The sequence below is a fragment of the Rhyacophila brunnea genome, unplaced genomic scaffold, assembly GCF_057557595.1.
Source record: "Rhyacophila brunnea isolate RB1 unplaced genomic scaffold, BYU_Rbru_1.0 scaffold_16, whole genome shotgun sequence".
NCBI lineage: Eukaryota > Metazoa > Arthropoda > Insecta > Trichoptera > Rhyacophilidae > Rhyacophila > Rhyacophila brunnea.
This window is the reverse complement of record NW_028232816.1, coordinates 21,776,448-21,801,523: the sequence shown is the minus strand read 5'-3', so window position 1 is coordinate 21,801,523 and position 25,076 is coordinate 21,776,448. Positions and strand designations below refer to the sequence as shown.

The window sequence follows — 25,076 nt, the reverse complement described above, 5'->3', positions numbered from 1 at the left end:
ATTTATTATGGTACATATTATAGTGGCCTATCTTATTGAGACTTTGAATGAATGCTTTTCGGTGGTTCTGCACACAGATGTGATACGTAATTAGTTAATATAGTTATATTTTTAATTTTAGCTTTAACTCTTCGATTTTCCCCCCTATTCTAAGCACCGCCCTTTGGCAGTAGGCAACGTAAGATTTTATCCAACTGCCTCGATAAAGGTGGTCGGGACACATAAATATAATATATAAGAGAGAATATTATTTCAAAACGTGTGGATATGACGTGTGTGTTGTAGGTGTTCAGGTAGGGATTCCGAAAACAAAATGGGCTGGGAATCACAGAATTAGATGAACCTGTCAATGACTGCTCGTTGATGTGCTTGGCCACCGAATTTAATTGAAAGATAGTAATAATGTGTGAATATGTCGATATTTTTGTAAAACAACGCACTTAACCCTGTAGTAATTATGTGAAATATTTTCTTGTCCCGAATTAGACATTGAAACAAATGTTTAGATATGGCCGAGTAGTGGTTTTAAGTACATAGAGGCTCAAGGCGCTGAGATGCGCTGCTTGGAGGCCCTCTTACAAAAATGTGCGATAAACAGCCATTGGGTATTAGGTACATAGGTACGTCGACAGGGTTTTTTTTAAACCTTTGGTTGTATTTCTACAGTTAGATTATAAAAATACGAATATTTTTAATAATATATTGATACTTTCTGACGAGCTACTCCGTCGTTTGCTTAATCACTGCGGACCTGTTAATTACTATTTAATTAACATGCTAATAATATCTAATGGCCAACTAATTGGCAACGCACCAGTTGCAAAGCAAATAGAGATTCAAACCTGGGCTTCGAACCGGAAAAACCGTTATTTTGTCGGAACGAAAATCGAAACCGAGCCGGGCGAAAAATCGTGTTTTTCTGTGCAGTACATGTTCAAACACGCGCGTTAACATGGTCTTACTGCCACTTCAGATGTCGTTTAGTTGTCGTAGGCGCAACACGTCTTACGTCTTGGCCCTTGGACTCTTAGACTCTTGGATCACTCACTACCATCCACTCAGAGCTAAAAGAGCGAAAACCGGAAAACCCATTATTTTCTTCGGAACGAAAAAAACTGTTAGAAGCCCTGATTCAAACACCGAAATTAGATTTCAAAATTAATCTCACGTTGTATACGAGAGAGCCCCTTTTGTTTTTGACTTACTCAATTAAAACGCTTTAAAATGTAAATTATCTCAAATTGCAAGCCTATTTTGTATTTTTCCGCTAGATACACCTAGAATCTAAATTCTAGATCTAGAATCTTTATTAAGTTACCTACCAATTGATAATAAAATATTTTATTGAAGTATCGTTTATGAATATAATATATTGTATTTGGCTGAAATGTCAATCTCTCAAATTTTGATGTTATCATATTTTCCAATCTATATTACGTTTTTATTCATATATGGCATGGACCATACAAATATAATATGAATCTGCAGATCATGGGTCTGAGCATAACCCGACGATTACAATCTTTCTCAAAAGAATCGTGGCGTGGTTAGTTCACGTGTTGGTGGCGAATGGCGATGGTATCAATAGGATTCTGTGATAATGGATGCGCTCAATGTATTTTTGTATTATTGGACTTGACATTTTAGAGTATTGCAAAGTGCTCGCAAGAGAACCTTCGTAATACTTACGGCATCAATCGAACAAAGTGCCATAAGTTTCAGTGTGATAATAAATTGTATTTAATTGGGAAATTAAATACAATACATTGATTGGCCAATTAATAAATTTACATTGTACATTTATATCTATGTAAACTATTTAAATTACCATTATTTGGTTACATGCAATACTAACTGGCATATATCCACAATATTTCTGACTACGCTAGGTATGTGAAGCAATTAATGATAAATTAACATTAAGTAACTAAAACCTATACCTGTCGTCCTACACAAACGAGTGAGCGATTAGTTGCTAACGTTGGTTAATTATTATTTTTTTTGTTTACTTAGCTCATCGGCCCTTAAAGTATGGTACGCGACGTTTCCGGAAACTTGTACGTATGCAGTTCGCCGTATCACACCGTGAAATGTTGTATCGGAAATATATGGTCGTAGGTATAGACCGTCCAACCTATTTGGGTACTGACATAAAATTCATGTCTAAAAAAATACGGTTCAATCGGTTTACACTTTACAGGAAGCCAGCAGCAAACAAATTCTTAAAATAGCCGATATACTGGATTATTTGTTAGTTTAAGTTAGGTTAGGTTTTCATTTTTGAATTCATGAATTTCGCCAAAAGCAACAATGAAAATTGAATTAATGTTCATATTGTATTTAATAATCGATAAGAAAGCTCACGGCGAACTGTGTTACGGTGAAATGTTTTACGTACAATTAACATGTAACCGATCCGCGCAGGTCGTGGACAGGGAACACAGAATTAATGGGAACTGAAATACATAACGGGCGTGAAGTATCAGGCAATCGATCTCGAGTGTGGAAGAATATGGGTGAAACTTAAACACTTGTTAAGAATACGTCATTCTAAGCTTGTTCTTCGTTTTGACAACTGCTCTCGGCTTATGCACTGACGTTCATTCAATATTGGTGTATTTGAAGGTAATAATATAACACACACTATCGCACGTCTATGTTTTTTTATTTTCGTAAGACACTAATACATTCAAAATGTAGTGTATGGGGTATACCCTATCGCCTATCTGAATTCTATTTATTAATCTGTTCTGTGGTCATGGACAACGGATGCTATTCACCTAATCAATCGAAGACTCGTGGCACCCATTAATTGGTGCAACTATTGTGAGGAGGTATGAGGATGATGAGGTAGGTAGATGGACTTCAATGGATCGAAGGTAGATGCGTGTTTGAGTAAATAACAGTTTATTCCCCTCAACAATACTTGAAACAATTCTTACAGACAATATATTTAGTATTTAAGATTAAATTGATAAAGTTAAATTATAATGGCGTGTTTTTATGAGAAAAGTTGAACTGAATGCGACGAGCAGAGATTCGACTATAGGTTACAAGGATTTGACGACGTGTGTTATCAGATTCGTAACATTCAATGTTTATTTTAATATTATCAAGCGACATCCCTAAAAGAAAATACATAAAAGGATTCGAATCTATAATATTATGTTCGTTTGGCCACGCGCATTTGACAACAATCTGTAGATGTGACAGGTTGCAATAATTCGTAGGTGAGCCATACATATATGTGCAGACCAGGTTTTCATTTTATATTCAAATTGCTAGGTGTCAAGGTATGGATAATGCACCAGGAAAAGTATGGGGGTCCACGGTTGAAACGATGAGAAGCTGTATGTGGAGTAAATGCGGAGGTTAGTTACACCTGCTAGATTGATTGTTTTTTATATTTTTTCAAAATGGACTACCCCTATTACATCTTTCTGTGTTTATATTTATTAACACTAGCAATATAGCGTATGTTATAAACTAATCACAAGTATCGACACTGACAAGTGATAATTGGTATTTTAACTACTTTTCTCGTGACGATAGGCATGAGTCCTCCAATCTGATCGTGTAATTGGAGCATACGTTTTTTTAATGTTAATATACCTACCCTTTTCAAAACGTTCGCGATTCACTACGTTTAGAGTTGGGTTTCGGGAATTTCCCGACTGGAATTCTTGAGAAATTTTCGAGATTTTCCATCCCGAATCTCGAGAATTGAAATTTTTAACATTTCGGGATTTCTTTATTATCAAATATTATTGAAAAAACGATTTTCTGTAATGAAAAAAGTGGACAGAAAACACAAAACGTTCAAAGACTGGTTAGGGCATTTAACACAATTAAGCCAACGTCGACTCAAAATGAGCGCAATTTTTGCAACGTCAGGAAATTTTTTGTCTCAAAAGCGTACGCGATTGTCAGACGCAGCGATTGACAATCTGTGATTTTTTAACAAAAAAACATTTTTATGGAATTTGTCTGTTTTTACACTGACTTTAGGATTTTTACAGGTTTTTTTTTAATTTCCCGATATCTCTTCTGGAAATCCCGAATCTCGAGATTGAGATTTTCTCGGGAAATATCCAACTCTAGCTACGTCTTGCCAACCATGATGGTTTTAAAGAATTACACGTTGGTTTAATATAATATTTTATCATAGAACCAGCGTCGGCTACAAAATTACCATGAATGTTCTTATTTTAGTTTATTAACAGTTTTTTCAAGTGTTGTTTTTTTTATTTTGTCCTCAGCCGCTAAATTAACGTCCAACCAAATAAGTGCCCTCGGCCTGTCCGTCCAGCGTGGCAGTTTCATCACGTGGGATCGCATCACCGGAAAGAATTTCCACAATTTCATCACCTGGAAGGATATCCGCGCCGACAAACTCGTCAAGGAGTGGAACAGATCTTTCACATTCACCGTGAGTACATTTTTATACATAGTCTAATGTACGCGGCGTCATCTTTATGCGACATATCATCTTCAATCCAATGTCCGAATCGTCCCAGATACCTACTTACTACGATTTTGATTGCGTTTAGCCATCGCAACGGTCTTAGTCCAGCATTAAAACTGATAAAAATTAATATACTTATCATATAATTGGGTCTCGTTGTGCAGTAATAGATCAATAAGCATGATGACAATCATATAAAAATTTGACCAGATGTTGCTTAACCATACAGTATGCAATTAATTTCCATCGAATTTGAGAGTAAAAATGAAAAGGATGACATTTTAATTCTAAAAGCTGCTCTTTTAAAAGCGGCATTTTGCCTACCGATGTCTGATCCTACAAAAATGAGGCCTCCGCTGTGTAACGAAATAATGATCGCCACACTTTTAGATACGCTACTAACATTGACTACAACACTAATGTAACAAAATAGCATTTGGTAAGCGGCGCAACTTGGCCCTACGGTCTATATACTCTGTCTATGGTTTAACAGAGTGGAATTGATAGAATGGTCACCTTCACACGTCGCGTCCGACCTGACACGTCTGGATTTTTTTTACTTCTGATATAAAAGTGAAAGCCACTTAAGTGATGAATGCGTTTTGATCTTGAGCGTCGTAAATTATAAACTGTCAATCTATTTATTTTTCGTGACGGAATTGGAACGCATGAAATCGCTTAAAAATAATTAAGTAGGTACCCACTACTTACCTGGTCAAAAAAAAAAAAATCAACGTGTTGATTATTACTTCAAGGCTATAAGTAACGGCGTTTTAAAAATTACAAACTTAAAATCCTTTATTTACGAAATAAATATATTTGAAAAAAGTAGATACATATCGCACCGTGAGTGTAAAACCAACGTATGTGCAAATTACATAGTTTGGAGATATAAGGGTTTGAAGTTTTCATTTGGTCAGGATAAATAGAGTTTCTAAAATAAAACCATAATATTTGGTGTATGTATACATTATGACATGTTCTTTTATTAATTTTATTTTTTTTTCATATAAATCCATCAAGTTTACAAGTTTTAGCAGTTGCTATGTTTTTACACTTTCATGATGCATAGAAAATGTTGATATTTCGCAGTTACCTGAATTGCAGTAAGATTTTTATTGGGAACTTTGGTAATACCATTATAATATAATATATTATATTATTATTAAATAAATCAAAAATGATATTTACCTATAATATTTTGATATTTTAAGCTTACTAACTATAATTTATTAAAATAGATGCATACAATTTTAAACCAAAATAAAAATAGCAAATTACAATAATTGTAATGTTTTTATAATTAATTTTATCGACGTCAATTATTATCTGAATCTGTATTTAAATGTGTAGATGAAAGTTTTTTTTATAAAAATTGTGGTGTATTTCTGGTATCACTTTTGATGAACATAGGGAAATCAAGTCATTTAATTTTGCTTCGGAGATCCGAGGTGGTTTTATAAATGCTTTGTGTAGTTGAGGTTGTACTGATTGACGTCCACCCTGACGTTTTCTAATATTTATTACATCAAACACTTCTGTTTCATACTTATTTTTTATAGAACAGGCAATAAGGATTGTTTTTCCTCACTTCAATAACGCGAATGTCTACCCAACTAACCTTTTTACTATTTTCGTTGAGTTGAAAATTATTGCCCATTTCATTTGCTAACTTGTGAAAATCAAAAATCTCGTCAGTGCCAATTTCCAGTGAATCACTGGAATCCACTGTATTGGTATATAAATTGGAGCTGACTTTAAGACAATTTTTTTGTTTCTCTACGCAAGAGTGTTATAGAGTCACCCTCGTTCTAGGTGTGTCCTACGACCAAAAAGTTGTGTGTGATTTTTGGGATATTAAAATTCTGGACGGCGTATAAATACATTGCTGTAATAAATTTATTTTTATTCTGTCCGGCACAATTATCCGAATAAAAAATGACTTCCTTCCCAATTGATTGGTCTTCCAAAAATTTTACAACTCAAGAACCAATTGCATTGGCCCCTTTGTTTGTAGTCCCTTCATGCTAAACAAAACAGTAACCATTTTTATTATTAATGTGTGTAAGATGGTAAAATTATAGGTTGAAAGTTTTCTTTTATAATATAGCACTGATATCTGGGCATTTGGTGTTGATAATACGGCCTGCAGATTATAGCAACATACTATTTTATTCGTCTTTCGCCTTCTGTGTTCTCGATAATTGTTTATTTTTTTTGATGAATGTCATATATTATTTAACTTGAATTATATTTTTCTCTTCGCTACTCCAATTTATATATTTTTCACAAAAGTCACATAGGTCCTTCTTTGGTTGAAAAAAGCCTATATTATAATGGGTATTGTTCCTCTTGCAAACCAGCAGCTTCCTCATATATATCCAACATGGGTTCTTCAGCATCAGGAAATGTACTTGTCACATTTTTGAAAATCTGTAACATTGCAAAAACAAAAATATCATAGATCTGATTGATATACTGTTGTGTAAATTGAAAGAGTTTAATATTGTAGGTGCATAAAATAAATACATAGGTACATAAGATAAGTCGATAATAATAAGTTTCATAACAATAATAATATTAAGGTTAGTTTTGTATATCATTTTAGTATAATATTTATCACAAAGTCTTACCTTTTTAGAAGTTTTTCAGCTTTTAAAGCTAACTCCACCATCATTCGAATCCTTAAACTCATATTTGATAAAAACAAAATACACTGCACTACATTACTTGAATCAAAGGAAACAATAATGTGTTGTAGAATACGTCTGGATGCCTTATCATATCAAAGTCTTAACACTGAATCATTTCAATAATTGCCTGCTATCACAATAATAAAAACAATGCCACATTGCATACACCAAAAGAATGCGTCTGATGCTCGGGTTTCACAATTAGTCATGGTCCATGGATAATCATTTGCAAATACTATGGTTTTACATTAACAATGGAAGTAAATCTTTGTATTGTAAAACCCAAATATCTGTCTTTTTAATGAAAATTTTTAAGTTTGCAGTAACTTCAATTTTACATTATCAAGTTTATGACTTTTGCAGTTGTTTTGCATTTAAATCTCGAAATTGAAAAATTTGCACTTGCTATGGTTTACACTCACGGTGCGATATGTAGGTATAATTAGGGTTGGGTATTTCCCGAGAAAATCTCAATCTCGAGTTTCGGGATTTCCTGAAATGATGAAATTTTGAATTCTCGAGATTCGTGATTTCCAGAAAAAAATTCTTGGGAATTCTCGAGATATCGGGAAATTTAAAAAAAATCAGTGTAATTTTTTTTAATTTATGTAAGAAGACAAACAAAATAGAAGTTGGAAAACAAAAATAATTAAAAACTACCTCTAATAAGAGAGAATAAAAATGGAATTTCAAAAAACACAGATCGCTGCGTCTGACAATCGCGTACACTTTTGAGTCACAACATTCCCTGATGTTGCAAAAATTGTGCTCATTTTGAGTCGACGTTGGCTTAATTGTATCAGTCTTTGAACGTTTTGTGTTTTCTGTCCACTTTTTTCATATAGAAAATCGTTTTTTAAATTAATATTTGATAATAAAAAATCCTGAATCCCGAGAAATGATTCTCGAGATTCGGGATGGAAAATTTCGAAAATTTCTCGAGAATTCCCGAAACCCAACTCTAGGTATAATCAATGGTATGTCTTCTGTCGTGTCGTGAAGTGGAAAAGTATAAATTGCTGTTGAGTGAAAGGTGATTAAGTTTTATGGAACGTTTTATTAATAGTAGGTACAGTGCACACAGTAGAAATAATTACAAAATATTATTAATATGTATGTACACTAATTGTTTACGACGGCGAATGCTAATAAAAACGTATTACATATTATTTTCAAATACAACAGTAGCGGCTCGCAACCCGGCTCGCAGAACGTATGAGGACCCAGAATGATTATGTTTAAACCCACCGAGGATTTGTTTTAAAATATTATTTCGAAAAAAAAGTACGATATTATTTTTTTTGAAAAATATTCGGTTTGGATAATTATACAATAAATATATTAATTATGTATCTACTTATATTTTATTAAATTATTCTTATTTTATGACGGACTTTGGAGTCATCTTGCAAAATTTTGCATATATGATTAATCCACCATGAAGTGTTAAATCAATAGAGGTGTGCTACTTAAAATCTCAGCTGTGAAAAATACGGATCTATTTTGAGGGATTTATTTTGGAACTTTCTGACGAAGCGAGAGCCTCCTGCGCTTTGAGATTTCCACCATTTTTTTTTTAACCGAGGCGCATAGTTGCTAGGCAGATCTCTCAGCCAGAGTTGAGGCAATCACAGATACGAAAGATTGTGTGTATTGGTGCATTTGTGAGGCAACGGGCATTGCACGACGTCTCCAGAAACTACCGTTTGTCTTGCTTACGCCTACTTATTGCGCTCATAGCGAAAAGAGGACAACATGCGTATACGTTGATGTCGATTTAAAAATTTGTTAAGCACCTGATGCGGCTGTGTGAGTTTTGTCTTCGCCTCAACTCTTGTTAATACATCTATCTATACATCAGTCCCGTGCAGCTTTGCCTCAGGACAAGGAAGTGTTTAGTGTGGCACCGAAATCTTTTCACTTTACGTGCAGGGCTTGAAATGGACCGGAGCGCCGTTCCGGTTCGTGAAATCGGTTAAAATTTAATAACTATCTTAATATCCTCAGAAAATTATCGAGCGAAAACGTTTCGAGCGCTGCATATATGTTTTTATACTTTTTATAGCATCATGGAAGGCGGCCGTGCACACATGGCGGGTGCTTATACCTACATGGCGTAACTCAAATATATCAATATATTTTGCGATTTTTAGAATGCTTTAAATAAGTAGATAACATTTATCTCCGCTACCACTGGAAGATCCTATTTTTTTACCAACAAGAAATTAATGGCTCTATGTTAGAACCATCGTGGGTCTATTCTATACAAAAGGCTGCTTTCGTCCGCTAAAACCGCTAACTGGGGTATGTTTGTATCAAATTATTAACACGTATTGTAACAATTACAATTAGCTGGTATTAATTGTTACAATAAATGCTATATTTTAACGGCATGCCCCCTGCCTGTGCTAAAATTTAGAGCATGAGCGATAGAGAGAGAACGAGAGAGAGAGACAGTTTCGACTGATTAACTGATTACAATTATAATATTTCAATATAAAATGTATGTAACAAATACTAACACATTATCACGTTAGCACGTTAGCGGTCGATAGTCGCCTTTTGTATAGAATAGACCCGCATATCTTGTAACAGCGATTTTATAACAGTGTAAAGATTAGCGGGGACTGGGGACGGAAAGTGTGGGGGTTCTTTAGTTCTGCAGATCACCATAAAGACATCCGCGCCCATGATATTGTAGTAAAGCTATGGTTGACAGTATTCTCTGGGACTCGAGATGCATAGTTTGGAAAATACCTGAGCCTAGCTCTTAGGTTTCTAAACTTTTTTGCATCATAATTTTTCACGGCGCTCTAAGTCGACTCGTTTTTGATCAGTTTTTGCCAAAATATTTTTTCGAACATTAATGAATATTCCGCTGTGCACATTTTGGTGACTCCTGGCTGGCCATTGTAATTATCATGTCAAAATAGTGCAGTGTCATAAAAGCCTACTTAATTAATCTGTCAATCTATTTTCGACGTTGCAAGGCAGTCACGTCTTAGATACCTATTACAGGCTATTACTATGTGGAATTAATTATTGTTAATGTATCAATGCAAGAATCTAATCACGTAGGTAAAACACCTTTGGTTGCGAAAAACCTCATGAATGTCATCATCTTAAGGGTAAGCTCTACAGAATTGCCCGTGAGAATTGAAAATATGATTTTTTTATATGTGGTCCGGAATTGTTGGTCTACTAGCAATATACAAAGGTCGCCGACAATGCTTGTGTCAAATGTAAATGGTCTCTAAATTAAATTTAAATCATAAACACGGTCGACGTGAAGACAGAATGGGGTGACCAAAAAATAATATCTTCTAATATAGGTAGGTACGTAAATGTTACTAAATTCAATTTGTTAATCAACTGTTTGGGAGAAAGTATTGCAACCAATATGATGGTGACATTTTCAATTATGTGGTTGCCACAATATAAACTTAATAATATATTAATAACTTTTTAACCTGAAATTGTCCGAGAATTAAACATACGAAGGATGTTGAAATGCATATCTACCTACATTTTTATTTCATGTGCTATCCAAAAAACATTAATAATGAATAGTGTTTATTTGTAATGTTTAGGACCTACGTATTAAAAATAATAGGTATTGTTTAATTCTAATGCATATTTTTTAAAACTTAGAATTTAGTGTCTGCCTATTATAAAAAGAAAGTGACTTTTTATTGACTGCGCAACTTCACTTTTATACTAGTGAAACAAGTGGTAGGTAGAACCATTATTGCATGTAAAGGCAATGGGCGAAATAATTTATATCATGAGTGCCTAAAAATAATTATTAACATACAGTCACTAGATACATTATTTTTTTATTAGTCCATCCGACTGGCGGGCGACGCCAGGGCTGTCGACGCAATTAATTATATTGTACTTTTTAAATTTTATTTATAATATATTTTATTCAAGTTTTGTGCATCTAATGCCGGGTCTACACTGGCAACATGTCGCGCGACAACCTCGATAAATTTTACGATAATTATCATAATGGCTTAAGAAATTTTACGATAATTATCATACTTATCGTAAAATTTAACGAGGTTGCCGGCGACATGTTGCCAATGTGGACCCTGCATAATATCCACTGTGGTTCACGTAGTGGAATGGACCTGTTGTTTCTGGGGTCAACTAATTCAAGAAGTAAACACCCATGATAGAATTTTTCTAGTATTAGTTGCATTATATTCCAAAACTCATTTTGGATTTTATAAATGGAAATTTCTTGGTGTACATAGTAAACAAACCTACGAATAAAAAAAGACAGGAAGGAACATACTGATTCATCGCCATAAAAACTGGCAACCAAATTCGCCATTTTGGAAAGCGATGACTTTGCGAAAACAAATATCGTGTGGTCTGCACGTGTGCGGTAAACTTAAATAGGTAATTTTGTGTATTTTATGTTTGTGTATCATGCATTGTTGGCCATATTTTCCGGTCTTTCTTGATTGCCGTGACACAATATGTTCCTTCCAGTCTTTTTTATTCATAGAAAAAAAACAGTATGTTGTATTAGTTATATAACGTATTATGAATCTGTAATAAAATAATACACAATTAAAATATTTTCAAATTGAAAAAAAACACATTTTCATAGCTTTGAGCCGTGCTCACTCATGAATGTCGAATATTCTTCATTTAGGTAAGTATATACAAATTTTGATGTTATCTTGCAAATTAAACAGGTATCTGACCTTTTCACTATATTATACATGTACCTACATGCAAATGTATTGTTTTCAAATAATTGATATGGATTATATATCATCGTATTATTTTCTCGAAATCATAAACATACTATAATAGTATTTGAGTATCAACCTACGCTCAATTTGAATTAGGTAATAATAATACTATGACGAAATTAACATTTAAAAAATATTAATGCATATAATATTTTGACAGCCCTGTTTTCTGATCGGTGGACACGTGCAGTTGTTTATCAAATAATAATGTGTAAGACGGCCGACAATGCCAATAATATTTTTTTTTTTTTAAATAAAATCTCCGATGATTAGTGATTTTTGCGAAAATATCGATTTAAATTAACGTCCTAACGACGCCGATGTCCTTTTGATACTAGATTATATTTCAATCTCCTCCTCTTGAGCCCCCTCTTAAGGGGGAGGCTTCTACCTACCAGAGGCACCTAGCGGAAAATACGAAACTTGGAATTTCAGACATTTTTTTGATAATTTACGATTTCAACTGTAGTAATTAATAATTAATAGATATTTACCTAAATACGAGCTTAAATATTGGGACCATACCTAAATAAGATTTCATATACATAAAAAGGATTTCAAGTTATACACATTTATATTTTTATAAAAATCGATGTTTTTTAAAATAAATATAAAAAATATTAAAACTATGAATTAATCAAAAATCTGTATGAGAAAAAATTTAAAACTTAATAAACTAAATTTTAATAATAAATATGACCATAAAATATTATAATGTAATAATAATGTAACTTTGTACGTAAATATGTAACAAATTCACATTTTTTTTACAATTGTAAATTTATCTTTGGAATTATAAAAAATATTTTTCTTTTTAATATTTTCAGATACATATTTATTAATTAATACAGTTGAAATTGTAAATTATCAAAAAAATGTCTCTAATTGCAAGCTTCGTATTTTTCCGCTAGGTGCCTCTTTAGGTACAACCCTCCCCCTTAATTAAAACATTTTAAAATGTAAATTATCAAAGAAATGTCTCAAATTTCAAGCTTCGTATTTTTCCGCTAGGTGCCGCTGTTAAATGGAGTATTTACCTTAAGCCCAAAATCAATTACATACGAATCTGCTTCATGTATGTATTATATTGTGCTAGTATTTTATGTCAGGTTTGGAGGCCCCCTTTCGAAATTTAGAGTATGCGTCAATTTGTTTTCAGTACCTACTCTCTGATGGCTTATCGCACAGTATAAATCACACATCCGAAAGATGCGTATGTTAGTACATCAATTTGTTTACTCTAATTACCTAATTAAATCCAATAAAACCAACTTTGTATATTTTCTATAAAATAAAAGCAATATTATGAATATGTTGAATGTTTTATATATTTTTTTATTAAATGTTTAACGACATAAAACTTCGATCTTGGAGGCCTCGAAATCAGTGAGTGCCTGCAGCCTTCTCAATTTCGGCTGTCCTGTCCTCAGGTGATTGATGAATAGTCCGCCTTGCTGATAAGTCCTCCTGCATTCTATGCGCGCGCATGACTGATCCAACACAGTCTCTGCATTTTAATATGCCACGTGATTTTTTCGGCCATCTTGCTAAAACCTCTAATAATAATATATTTTACATCTTTCTATCTATTATTGTTTTTGTGATTTCAGGGAATCAAATATGCCTCCTATATGCTGTACATGCTGACAAGAAACATACGATATCTTGCGGCTAGTGTTATTAAATTAGCCAATGTTCAAGTAAGTAACCCTTATTTATATTTTATTTAAAAAAAAAAATATTTATAACATTGTGTTGCCAATATAAAATATTTGTTTCACTTCAATAAATTTTACTTCACTAATGACATCTAGTGATGGATTTACAAAATATGTAATAAAATACGATTTGGTACTGAAGATATTCCATTCATTTTCAATTCATCAATACGTATTAGAAGAATATAGGTAGGTACATTATTTGGAAACACTTCATAAATATCTATTGCCGGACAGGACTCCAATCTGCATCAATCGGATTCCACACAGGTGGCTTAATTTGTGTGAATCCAGAACCCTGCATCTATTGGATGATAGATGTAGGTTTGAGTCCTGTCCGGCACCATTTTTTTATTTAGATTTTTTGTAATTGGTATATTTCTGAGGTGTTTCCATAAATTATATATGTTCAATAAAGAATGTTACATTCTTAAATCTTATGAATTATTTGTTGAATACAAAAAGTAGTATGTAAGATGAATATAAAAATGTGTTTACATTGAATTCTTTTTGGATGCTGAGCCTGCGACTGGCGCGTTTGAGTTACCTGGCCAATCGATATAATTAACATGTTATTGAAATGTGCTAATTAAAAATTAATTAACAGCTCAGCAGTGAATGTACTAATAGATATTAATAAAAAAGAATTAATGTTAATTAATGGTAAATTTTCAGCAAATTGTATTTAATTGCATGTTTATTAATTTTGTCAGCAGTTCTCCGTAAGTAGTTGCATTACACAATGAGTGTAAACAAATTGTTTGCATCTGTGTAAGGAAGACTGTGTTATTGTATCTACCAGTTAAGTTTCTTGAACACTGGAGCCATCTGTATACAGATAATAGTAGCACACTGTACTGTGCTAAAACATCTTCTTGGCTATGTAAGGAAGCGCTGTTGGCGACTAAATGGGAGGAGCTTGTTAGTTTATAATGGAAGTGCGGTTAAAAACGGGAGAAGCATGTTAGTTGTTCACAGTTTTAACACGTAGCCAAGAGGATGTTTTCGTACTATAGAAATTGTTGCATACAACAGCTTATACTAAACTCTAAAGTATTATTTATATGCATTGTTAGTCTCAAGGAAATGTCTTCATTCAATTTTATCTACGGCCATTACCTTCCATTATTTTAATCTCTTTGAGTCTCTTTCTATCCTGTCCACCCATCTCAGCTTAACACATTCACTGCTGACTAGACTAATTACCACATTTAAATATCATGCTAATTATATCTAATGTCCAACTAATGGTTACGCGCCTAGCGCGTCTTTAGCACTGAAATGATATTATGGTTGTATATTTTCCACAGCACTCGAAATGGAAAAGTTTGCGCTCAACAGTTTTCTGAAGATATTTACATAGTTATCAAATTTTATGTGTATTTCCTATATGGCCTATCTAGCTCAGATGGTCAAATTATTTTTTTCACGAGATTTTTACCAATTTCATGAACAGGAACGGCGCTCCGGTCATTTTAAGCCCTGATTTTCCATTCATGAGATGATAATAATATTATTATGACCTGCCAAACAGAGAGAGATTATAATAATTATGGAGGTATAATTATTTTTTTAATATATGAATATGTGTTGTATTTTCCAGATTTCTATGCGTCTGTTATGGGCATTACAAAACAATAATGCATTGCGATGTGCATCTGAAAGGGGAAATGCTATGTTTGCAACTTTAGATACGTGGTTACTATTCAAGTGAGAATGTTAATAATTTAATCCTAATTGTCAATTTAGTTTTCACTGGTGTTGATAGATGGCATTAATTCATTATTATTGAATTAAATATAATTACATTAAGATTACATGAATACAATTAATTATATTATTACAGGAATTATGTATGCATATAAAATGTATCTTTGCCTAAGGTAAAGATACCACTGAATGACATAAGAAATAATTATTTTTATTGGGTATAAATATTTGAAACTAATTTTTCATTTATATTATCCAAGATAGTTCTTTAATATTATTTTTTTTATTGACTAATTACAATGTGTAGTGGCTGGTTACGACACAAGATGTCACAGTCCGTCAATAAGTTCTTATGAATCCCACTTACCATCAACTGGTAAATTCATTTTCTTCCTTTAGTCTTAGATAACGTGTACGTCTTTCAGAATCATTTCACGGTTTACAACCATAATAACCAAAATATAACAAACTTCAATGGCTCCAAGTTATGAATGAAACCTTTTCGGTAATGTGTAAATAAAAAGTGTAACTACATGTGAATATAAGTTAATTAAAAAATCTAAGTCTTTCTCTCCAACAAATCACCGTTTAATAAAAGTCTCACACTTTGACAAAGCAATAAGAAGTTATATGAAACTATTTATAATCATATATTTTATATGTCGAGGTATCGAAAAACTGCAAAAATTAATCTAATATAAGACGTGTTTACGGAGGATTAACACTAAATAGAATAAAATTAATATATTGATTCCAGATTGACGGGTGGGCGTTCCTTCGTGACAGACTACTCGAGTGCGGCAGCCACGGGAATGTACGACCCGTTCACGCTGGGCTGGGCCGACAGGATCTTGGGAATCTTCGGCATCGACTCTAAAATGTTCCCGAGGGTTGTTGATTCCGCCGGAGACTTTGGGCACGTTGAAGAGAATCTCTTCGGTGCTCCCATCCCAATAAACTGCTGTGTAAGAAAATATATCCTGGTTTAAATATATTTTTTGCCCCGTTAACACATGACTAATGTTGATATTGATGAAAATGTAGTATTCTCCAGCACATTAACCTAGGAAAGATTGAGTGTATACTTATCGTAGAAAGATAGAATCTCCCATTGGTATTACAGCTGTTCCGGTTAAGAGTCAATTGAGTGAAGATTGTTCTGATGGTGGCGAACCTCCGATAAGAGATGGAAGAAAAAGGCGAGGAATATTTTCATTACCATTTGCGCTAATCCATCTGTCTAATTTAAAACAACAGAACAAGAATCACAGTCCAAAAATTACTTATATATTATAATAGAAAATATATCATCATCAACTGGGGTCAATCTACTGCTGGATGAAGGCGTCCCCTCTAATCGGTACCTAGTTTTTCTCTCCCACGTACGTCCACCGAACATTATGAGTTCGTCTACCCAGAGAGTTTTAGGGCATCTCCGTGGGCGTTTAGTGTCCCTTGTGTACACCACTGTATGATGGTATTTATCCAAAGACTATCCACTCGCCAAGCAACATCTTTGCCCAATACCATTTCACCTGTTTAGCGACCTCTATCACACACTTGCTTTTCCCTCCACAACCCACCACGTTTCCACACCCGTTATGCAGGTGTATACCGTGGCGTAACAAACGATAGGCGCTCTTCAATGTTATGTCGAAAGTGTCCCAGGAGCAACTTCCCAAGACCTTGATTGGCGTGCACTAGAGTGTGCGTGATTCATACTTCGATAATATCGATAATATATTATAATGTATTACGGTCAATTCTCGATGAGAAAAGACTTATCGCTCGCCGTAAAATACCGCAAACTTTTTAAAGGCTAAACTTAAAAAATTACTAAACTTATTTTTTCGTAATTATAGTGAATTTCATAAACATTAATTTGTTCCAGATTGCAGACCAATCGGCATCCATGTGGGGTTCATGTTGCTTCGACCCGGGTGATGTGAAGCTCACAATGGGAACAGGCAGCTTTATCAATATCAACACGGGCTCCAAAGTGCACGCCAGCGTCCTTGGCCTCTACCCTCTCATCGCTTGGAAGATCGGCAAAGAGATTGTCTACATGGTGGAAGGCGGAAATAATGATACAGGCTCGCTAGTGGATTGGGCTCTTTCAATAGGTAACTGTCACACAATATCTACACAAAGTATTATATAGAGCAGTGATTCCCAATTTCTTTTTTGTTTGGCAGAACACTTGAGGCATTTTGTAAAATCTTGAGGAACCCCTATGGCTTATTTATATGGATGACACATTTTATTTAGATACAGAAAGGTAAATAATTATAAATTAGGTGTTCGGAAAATGTATTACAATGGTAACTTACCGGACTTTACTGTTTTGTTTCACCGGGAGGTATTAGCATGGCGGTACTGGGTGGGTCGTGAATATCTATGAAATGAAATGAATATCTATTTAAAAATATATTGAATATAGAGACTTGTATTTCGGTTAATTATTTCACCACAATACCAAGAGATGGCAGTGTGTGTACAATATAGTAAATTATTTAAAACAATCGACCGGGTTTAGTACAGTGTGTACATACACTCATTTTCTATGGCCGGTCTTGTGTGCATCTAATTGTAGAGCATGTAAACGTGCTTATGGCATACATTCAGTGAAGTAGGTATATATTATATTTTATTATTTCTTTGTGGCTAGCTCAACTGGATACATCCAAAAGAAATGTTATAATTCAGATAAATATACCCATAAACATTGACCAAATTGTGTTAGATCAACTCCGAAAAGTTAATTCACTTCCTTAATTTATGACTCCTAAGCAATGCATTACTTCCGTACCTGCATGGGACATCATTACCGATAAATAATAATTGAAAACATACATTTTTAAAGAGTGTTATTAATTTATCGTCTGCATTTATAATACACAAATTATTTGTGTATTATAAATGCAGACAATTAGATAGACAAGCAGATAGTTATTATCATAATGTTCCAAAATGATTTTAAATTATTATACTTTTTTTTTATTTTTCTAGCAATTTTTGGAGAATTCTCAGAGAATCTTGTTTAGGAATCACTGCCTTATTACCACCATATGCATATAACGTCAAATTACCTTCAAGCTAAATACTGCCAATTTGCATGCATGAACGCAAATATCAAATCCATTGGTTAGTGACATCACATTCGAAACGTTATACGTGAGCAGTATTGAACGTTATAGTATTGCGCGAGCACAAGTGATTAGTTACGATATAACTTGTTTTGATTTACCATCTTACAGTGAGATAGTGAAAAAACTTTGAAAAATATCATGAGACAATTAAAATAGTGTAGCAGCCAAATGCTCAATACAATGTATCAGCCTAGTGAGCGTTTGTTTTTGTACACTTGAATATTATATTGCAGATAAATTCTGTAATTTCTCGCTGGCTTTAGACAATCTGTTCTTCAGAAATATGGTGCTGTCCTATGTCTATATAATACACGTGTTTTTGATTGCTTAAAAGTTTTTGTACACTTGAACATTATATTGCAGATAAATTCTGTAATTTCTCGCTGGCTTTAGACAATCTGTTCTTTAGAAATATGGTGCTGTCCTATGTCTATAATTATGTATACATGTTTTTGATCTCTTAAAATTATCACTTACAATAATTACATAAACATATTGATAAATAAAGTATATATTTTTTTTTAATTTCAGGATTAATCAATAACCCAAAGGAATCATCGGGGATGGCGAATATGGTAGAAGACTCAGATGGTGTTTTCTTCATTCCAGCTTTCAGTGGATTAGGGGTAAATTAAACAACACATTTACATACATATTGCATTTCAGTAGCTCTCTAGTTTTATCAATTACCATTGAATTAGAATATTTAGGGCTCAAGTGACAGCTGGAGATTTGATCTGTCTACCTGTACCTATCTAGTGTGGCTACATTACAATTTGGTATCCCAAACAGTGACGTCCCGTCAGTGATAAAATGCCGCCCCTAGGCAGCACCAAAAAGCTGCCTCATTTTGTATACAGTATTTTTATCATCCTTTCATTTCCTTCTCAATTTGCCGCCCTTCAAGTAACTGCCGCCCCCAAGCGACGCTCAACCTGCCTACCCCCACGGGACGTCACTGGTCCCAAACATACATCAATCATTGTCATTTTATATCAAGCCTGTTCACTTGTCATAGCAGATACTCTATCAATTGGTAGTTAAATACCTGGGAATCACCTTAGACCGGACGCTATCCTAGCAACACTGCATTAATACCAAAATGAAGACAGAGGGAAGGAACAGTATCCTGAGAAAGCTAAACGGCAATACGTGGGGAGCTCAACCACATACACTCAGGGTCTCAGCCCTTGCACTATGCAACTCGGTGGCCGAGTACGCCTGTTCGGTATGGCACAAGTCTGCGCACATGAGACATGTGGACACTACGCTTAACGAAACCTGCCGGATCGTGACAGGGTGCTTGAAACCTACGCCTGTCACCAACGTTCGCCTCATAATAAAGCTGGAATATTATAACAGATTTGTTTGAAAATCAACATGCTGTAAAACTAAATTTGCATTCTTAGAATAGTGACCCTAAGGGTGTCTGCAACCCAAAGCTTGCAAGCTACCAAAAATTCATGTTTGAGCGGACAGAGCAAGTTGTCATGCGCTGACTATTAGTTAGAGTAAGATGCAAGCTAGATCGGGCTTACTCATAATTATTGCCAGGTCATTTTCGAGACAAATATTAACTGAGCATATATCGGGTTAAGTCCGCTGATATTAAACAGTAAGTTTTAACACTGGCCGAGTCGCTGAAAATCGGGCGTCATTTTAAGAAGCATATGATTCATCCAGTAGTATATCAATGGTTTCGACATTCTCAGCGATTATAACTCTCGAATGAGCTAAAATTTTATAGCCAACCATTTCTGTATACATACACTCCATCTGTTAATTTAGTATACCTATCTATGATCTGTGTTACATACAAAATGATGACTAATCTTTTAAAACATTTTTAATTTTAAGAAAAGCAATTTTCTGCTGTTTTACTTATTTTATTACCCTATCTGGTATATTTTTGTGAATGGCAAGACTGATCAGGACCGCAAATGTGAGTTAGTAAATAGATATAACCTTTAGATCTTTGAAGTGTTATAATATAGTTTTTTCTTCTTCCAGGCACCAATTAATGACCATACGGCAGCTGCCGGTTTCATTGGCATGAAGTTGTCAACGAAAAAAGAGCATCTAGTACGCTCCCTTCTTGAAGCTATAGTTTTTAGAGCGGTCCAACTTTACAAGTGCACACTCAATGAAACATCTTATGACCTACATACATTAAGGTCAGTACCACTCTGATGTTCCTCAACAGGATCTCTATGACTTTTTATATCAGGATGATTTGAAAATTATTAACTGTGGAAAAGTAAATTCTGCAGTTCTAGCTTGTCTGTGTGTGTAATCTGTATACCGAAAAATTAAGAACATCAGCTTGCCATAAATGAATCGAAAGTCAACAATTCCGAAAGTCAACATGTTCCCTAAAATTTTTACACCTACGGCTGGTATAAATTGGAGAAATATGAGAAATATGTAGAAGAAAAAATTATTATTAATGTTGTACTCGTATTTTAATGGTTTTTAAATCTTATATTATAGCATAATATTATGTATATTCATTACAGATTGATTATTGTGATTGCGAATACAAGAAATATACATGAAAATTTAATTGTTAATTGAAATAATCACAAGAATAGGTAGGCAAAAATGTGGGCGATATTTAAACGGTTATGTATCAAAAATATTTATATTTTATGTCTGTATACCAAAATGACATCAAAAGACAACTTGATTAGTTTTTCCGGGTCTAGGACGATTTGGCACCGGACAACTGGACGCCACGAAATTCGAAAATAAATAGACGTTAGGTACTTATAGGTACTTTAAAAAAAAATATTCAATATTATTATTTATACTTCAATGATTATATTATGATTTAATAGTTGGTAAGAATGTAAATATGCAGACGTAAACAATGATTTAATCGTGCATATGTTTAAGTTCCAACGAAAAAAGAGTTTTTTATTTTATATAAAGCCTTAGGCATGGTAATTCTCAATCCGCGATAAAGAATACATTATGTTAAGAGTAAAATGAATTCAAACTAGTAAGTAGTATATAGAAACTGATTAAAATACCTCGTCTACACGTGTCTACGACTGTGCGGCGTCCAATTGTCCGGAGGCCAGTCGTCCCATTCCCGTTTTTCCTTATTCTCGACTATCAATTGCGCATCGATTGCCGACTTCCATGAAGGGATTACATTTTTTGAATGAGGATCTGCATGGAATTATTGGCATTTGCATTTTAAAATGAGGGACAACTATTTACGTATCGACAGCAATTCGTAGACCGGCGGTTGGGGAACACTGAAGTAAAAAATACATAGAGTAGAAAAGCACCAAGCACACAAATCATTTAGGCTAAGGCCACATAGGCAGGTGCCTTGCTTGGTGGCTACGTGCTAGGTGACATATCCTAGCGAACGAACGCACTCTATACTATCGCAATGGCTACATTGCACGCTTCGCACCTCGCTACGTGATTATTAGTCACCTAGTGAGTCTCCCGGCGAACAAATGTGTTGGTTATTTTTATTGTGTCACCAAGTGATTTTGCAAGATGGCACATGTTTCTTCAGTATGACAAACCTCAAACACCGTATATTTTTAGGTTATGAATAATGATGCATGGGATGAATTGACATTATGCATCCAACAAGTTCGAATTTGAGACTTAAGAAATTTTAAACTTAAATTCTGAGAAGTAAGTTTCTGGTTAGTTTTGAGAGTGACATATCGTTGTTGACTTAAGCGTTCCCAAATGTCAAATGAATTTGTACCTAAGCACCAAATGTGGCAATAGTGCTTTTGGTAGACAAGCATAGCACCTAACTCGGCACTAGTGAAGCACCTACCTATATGGCCGAAGCCTAAAGAGCTCAGCGTTTGTATGGATGCGCCATATGTAATTATTCCATATTTTCAATTATTACGACCATATTATGTTTGGAGAATAAAGTCTATAATTTACAATTAACTTTCTTCCAGGGTGGATGGCGGAGTATCACATAATGATTTTGTCAGTCAACTGATCAGCGATATGACGGGGCTGAGATTAGAGAGAGCCACCTCATCCGAGATTTCTGTACTCGGATGCGCTTACTTGTCAGGAATTCAATGCGGTAAGCATAATTTATTATTGATTTATATCATACATACACCATGAAGCTTTGGAAATATCAAAAGGATATTTAATAAAAAATTGCTGATGGACATTATTAAAATGATAATGTCGGCTAAAAGGGTTGAAACTTTCAGCTTCAAAAAGATTGCTATGTCTTACGGCAAACGCATACATCATGTCAAAAACCAACCAAAAAAATATGACTGCCATCGACAGATTTTTATTTTGTTGCAATTCATTTTTTGCAAATATGCATTTGTGTTTCTATGGTTGGTATCAATGTCATTTTGCAGCTTGTGTCTTCCGGTTCGTATGACAAATGAGAAGATCACACACATTGCTATGAACACCAATTTTAGGGTATTAACATATTAAGTGTACCTAATTTATACCATGGTAAATGGATTTCTGAAACGATAATACATTATTGTTTATTGCAGGTATGTTCAAATCCAAAGAAGAGATCTACAAACTCCGGCAGGTGGAACGGACATTTATGCCGCGAGAGCACATCGGTCACTCATATATGAGCGTAATGGTCCGCTGGGAGGAGGCGCTCAAAAGGTTTGGAGGGTGGTACGGCCGCCGCAGGATGACTAGTTCCATTTCGCCCACCATATCCACAAAACATCCCCAAATGATTGCGTAGCGGTGGTCTCGCGGCAGACCCACACGCCGTCCGCCAAACGAAATTTACACCATCGCCAAAACACTGCTCACAAACAAACGCTCAGCGTCCAGTCTGCTGCTTTTACTCATGGTCATGTTTGTTTTCGGTTGCCGAGATATCAAAAGTGACAATATTCATAGTTGAGATTCTGTCATATTATTTGTAAATGAACATTCCGCGATTTTGAAAAGAGAATTATGATATCTGTGGTTACTTTGTGGATTATTTCCATATTTATGGTTTACTATTCTTACTGCTTCAAAACGTTAAAAACTTCATAAAGTAATGAAATAAAATACTTTCCTGTCTCTCTAATTGTTGGTCAAATAAATTTTTAGTTTAATTATACCAAATACAGATCAAGAACATTTATGTAAACAATGTTTTCCATCCACAACTAAATACAAAAATAATTACAAGATAAAAAGAACTTTTAATATACAACGTTTTTGAATTTTGTTGAATCATATTAACTTGACTTGACTGGCTTAAACGATCAAAAAAAAAATGTACTTGATAGAAATAATACTGAAATGTCATTTTGACATGTCATATTGATTTCCATAGTAACGCACGTATATATTAATAATTTAGTTGCTAGGACCCCAGACCCCTAGCAACCAACAGTGGTGTCGAAATAACTTTTCATACAAAACAGAATTAAGTAAATATGAATTCAATTCTACTTAAAGATGGCTAAAAGTATTAAAAAATGTATTGGCATCGTGTTCTGAATTATTCTAAAAGTTTCAAATGTCTAGCTAGTCGGGAAGTTAGTTAAAAATGGATTGCAAGATTTGTACTGGACAAAAAACCACCGGACAAATAAGAATACGAGCTAAGAAAAACGATGTAAAATATGGACATTTGTATCTAAATATAATTTTTTTTTGTAGAAATGTTTAACGAAATTGCATCAAAAAAGGTTTCCACAATGTGACTAAATAAGATATGTAAGTGAATGGAGTAGATGGCTGCCATTATTTCATAGTAATGACATTGTTGTCTTACTATACCTCGTTTACACGTGTATGGATTTACTGCTGACAGTAAGTATTATCGCGGCTAAAACACAAACACCATGGTGAGATTCATTTTGGGGTTAACCGATTTTTACGATCTGTCAAATAGTACCATAAAATGACGACATCGCGCCTCACTTACTCTTGAAGAATGAGATTGGAGAGACAGTCAGCGCTTTTACGTGTAAATAGTTATTGTCACGATAGTTTAAAATACACACTATTGCTGCCAGTAAATCCGTGCACGTGTAAAGGCACTATTAGGCTAATGATTAAATCAGTTTCAATTCATTCACAAATCATTTCACATTGTATGTATATCCATTTATAGGAAGTTCACACTTATGTCCGGAGAGATATAAATACAATGCATTTAGTGTAAGAAGCCAAAAGAAGTTTTATCGAATGCTTTATCATTATTTTGATGATTAATTTAGTACAAATGAAAGGTATATGTGAAGAACATGATTGCTATGTCACATTTTTGATTTTTTTTTAAACTGGCAATGCTGTCTCGTAGATCGAATCGAGAACTACAAGATGGTATTTTAATTTTGGCATTAACAGTCATAGTCAACATTATAGAGCATTGAAAATTATCATACAATGGCTAAAAACACGAAATGTCCATTTCGTTCAGGGTAAAAACATGTATTGTCTATGGTCTACATTCATTCATAGTGCTTGGGAATCATAAACCAAAAGTCTCCCCTTGTGAAATGCCAGATGAACGGATGAGCACTATAAGCAAGGTCAGATAAAAACCAACGCCTTTTAGATATCTTATTATTTTCTTCTCC

General features: G+C 34.1%; 1 protein-coding gene across 6 annotated transcripts in view; it reads left to right on the top strand.

Annotated features, from left to right (window-relative positions):
- LOC147074527 (glycerol kinase 5) overlaps nucleotides 1-24,172 on the top strand; it is a 68,676-nt gene extending 44,504 nt beyond the window's left edge. For 4 of the 6 annotated variants that reach the window (XM_085943771.1, XM_085943772.1, XM_085943770.1 and 1 more), the window contains exons 4-12: nucleotides 4,260-4,429; nucleotides 13,538-13,627; nucleotides 15,249-15,355; nucleotides 16,113-16,320; nucleotides 17,247-17,478; nucleotides 19,036-19,130; nucleotides 20,515-20,678; nucleotides 22,449-22,582; nucleotides 23,025-23,752. In XM_085943771.1, the coding sequence (XP_085799897.1) occupies nucleotides 4,260-4,429; nucleotides 13,538-13,627; nucleotides 15,249-15,355; nucleotides 16,113-16,320; nucleotides 17,247-17,478; nucleotides 19,036-19,130; nucleotides 20,515-20,678; nucleotides 22,449-22,582; nucleotides 23,025-23,233 (1,409 nt within the window). In that variant the 3' untranslated portion in view covers nucleotides 23,234-23,752. Of the gene's footprint in view, nucleotides 1-4,259; nucleotides 4,430-13,537; nucleotides 13,628-15,248; nucleotides 15,356-16,112; nucleotides 16,321-17,246; nucleotides 17,479-19,035; nucleotides 19,131-20,514; nucleotides 20,679-22,448; nucleotides 22,583-23,024 lie in introns of all 6 variants that reach the window. The other 2 variants (XM_085943768.1, XM_085943769.1) reach the window with 2 other exon arrangements.
- Nucleotides 24,173-25,076: the final 904 nt, after the last annotated feature.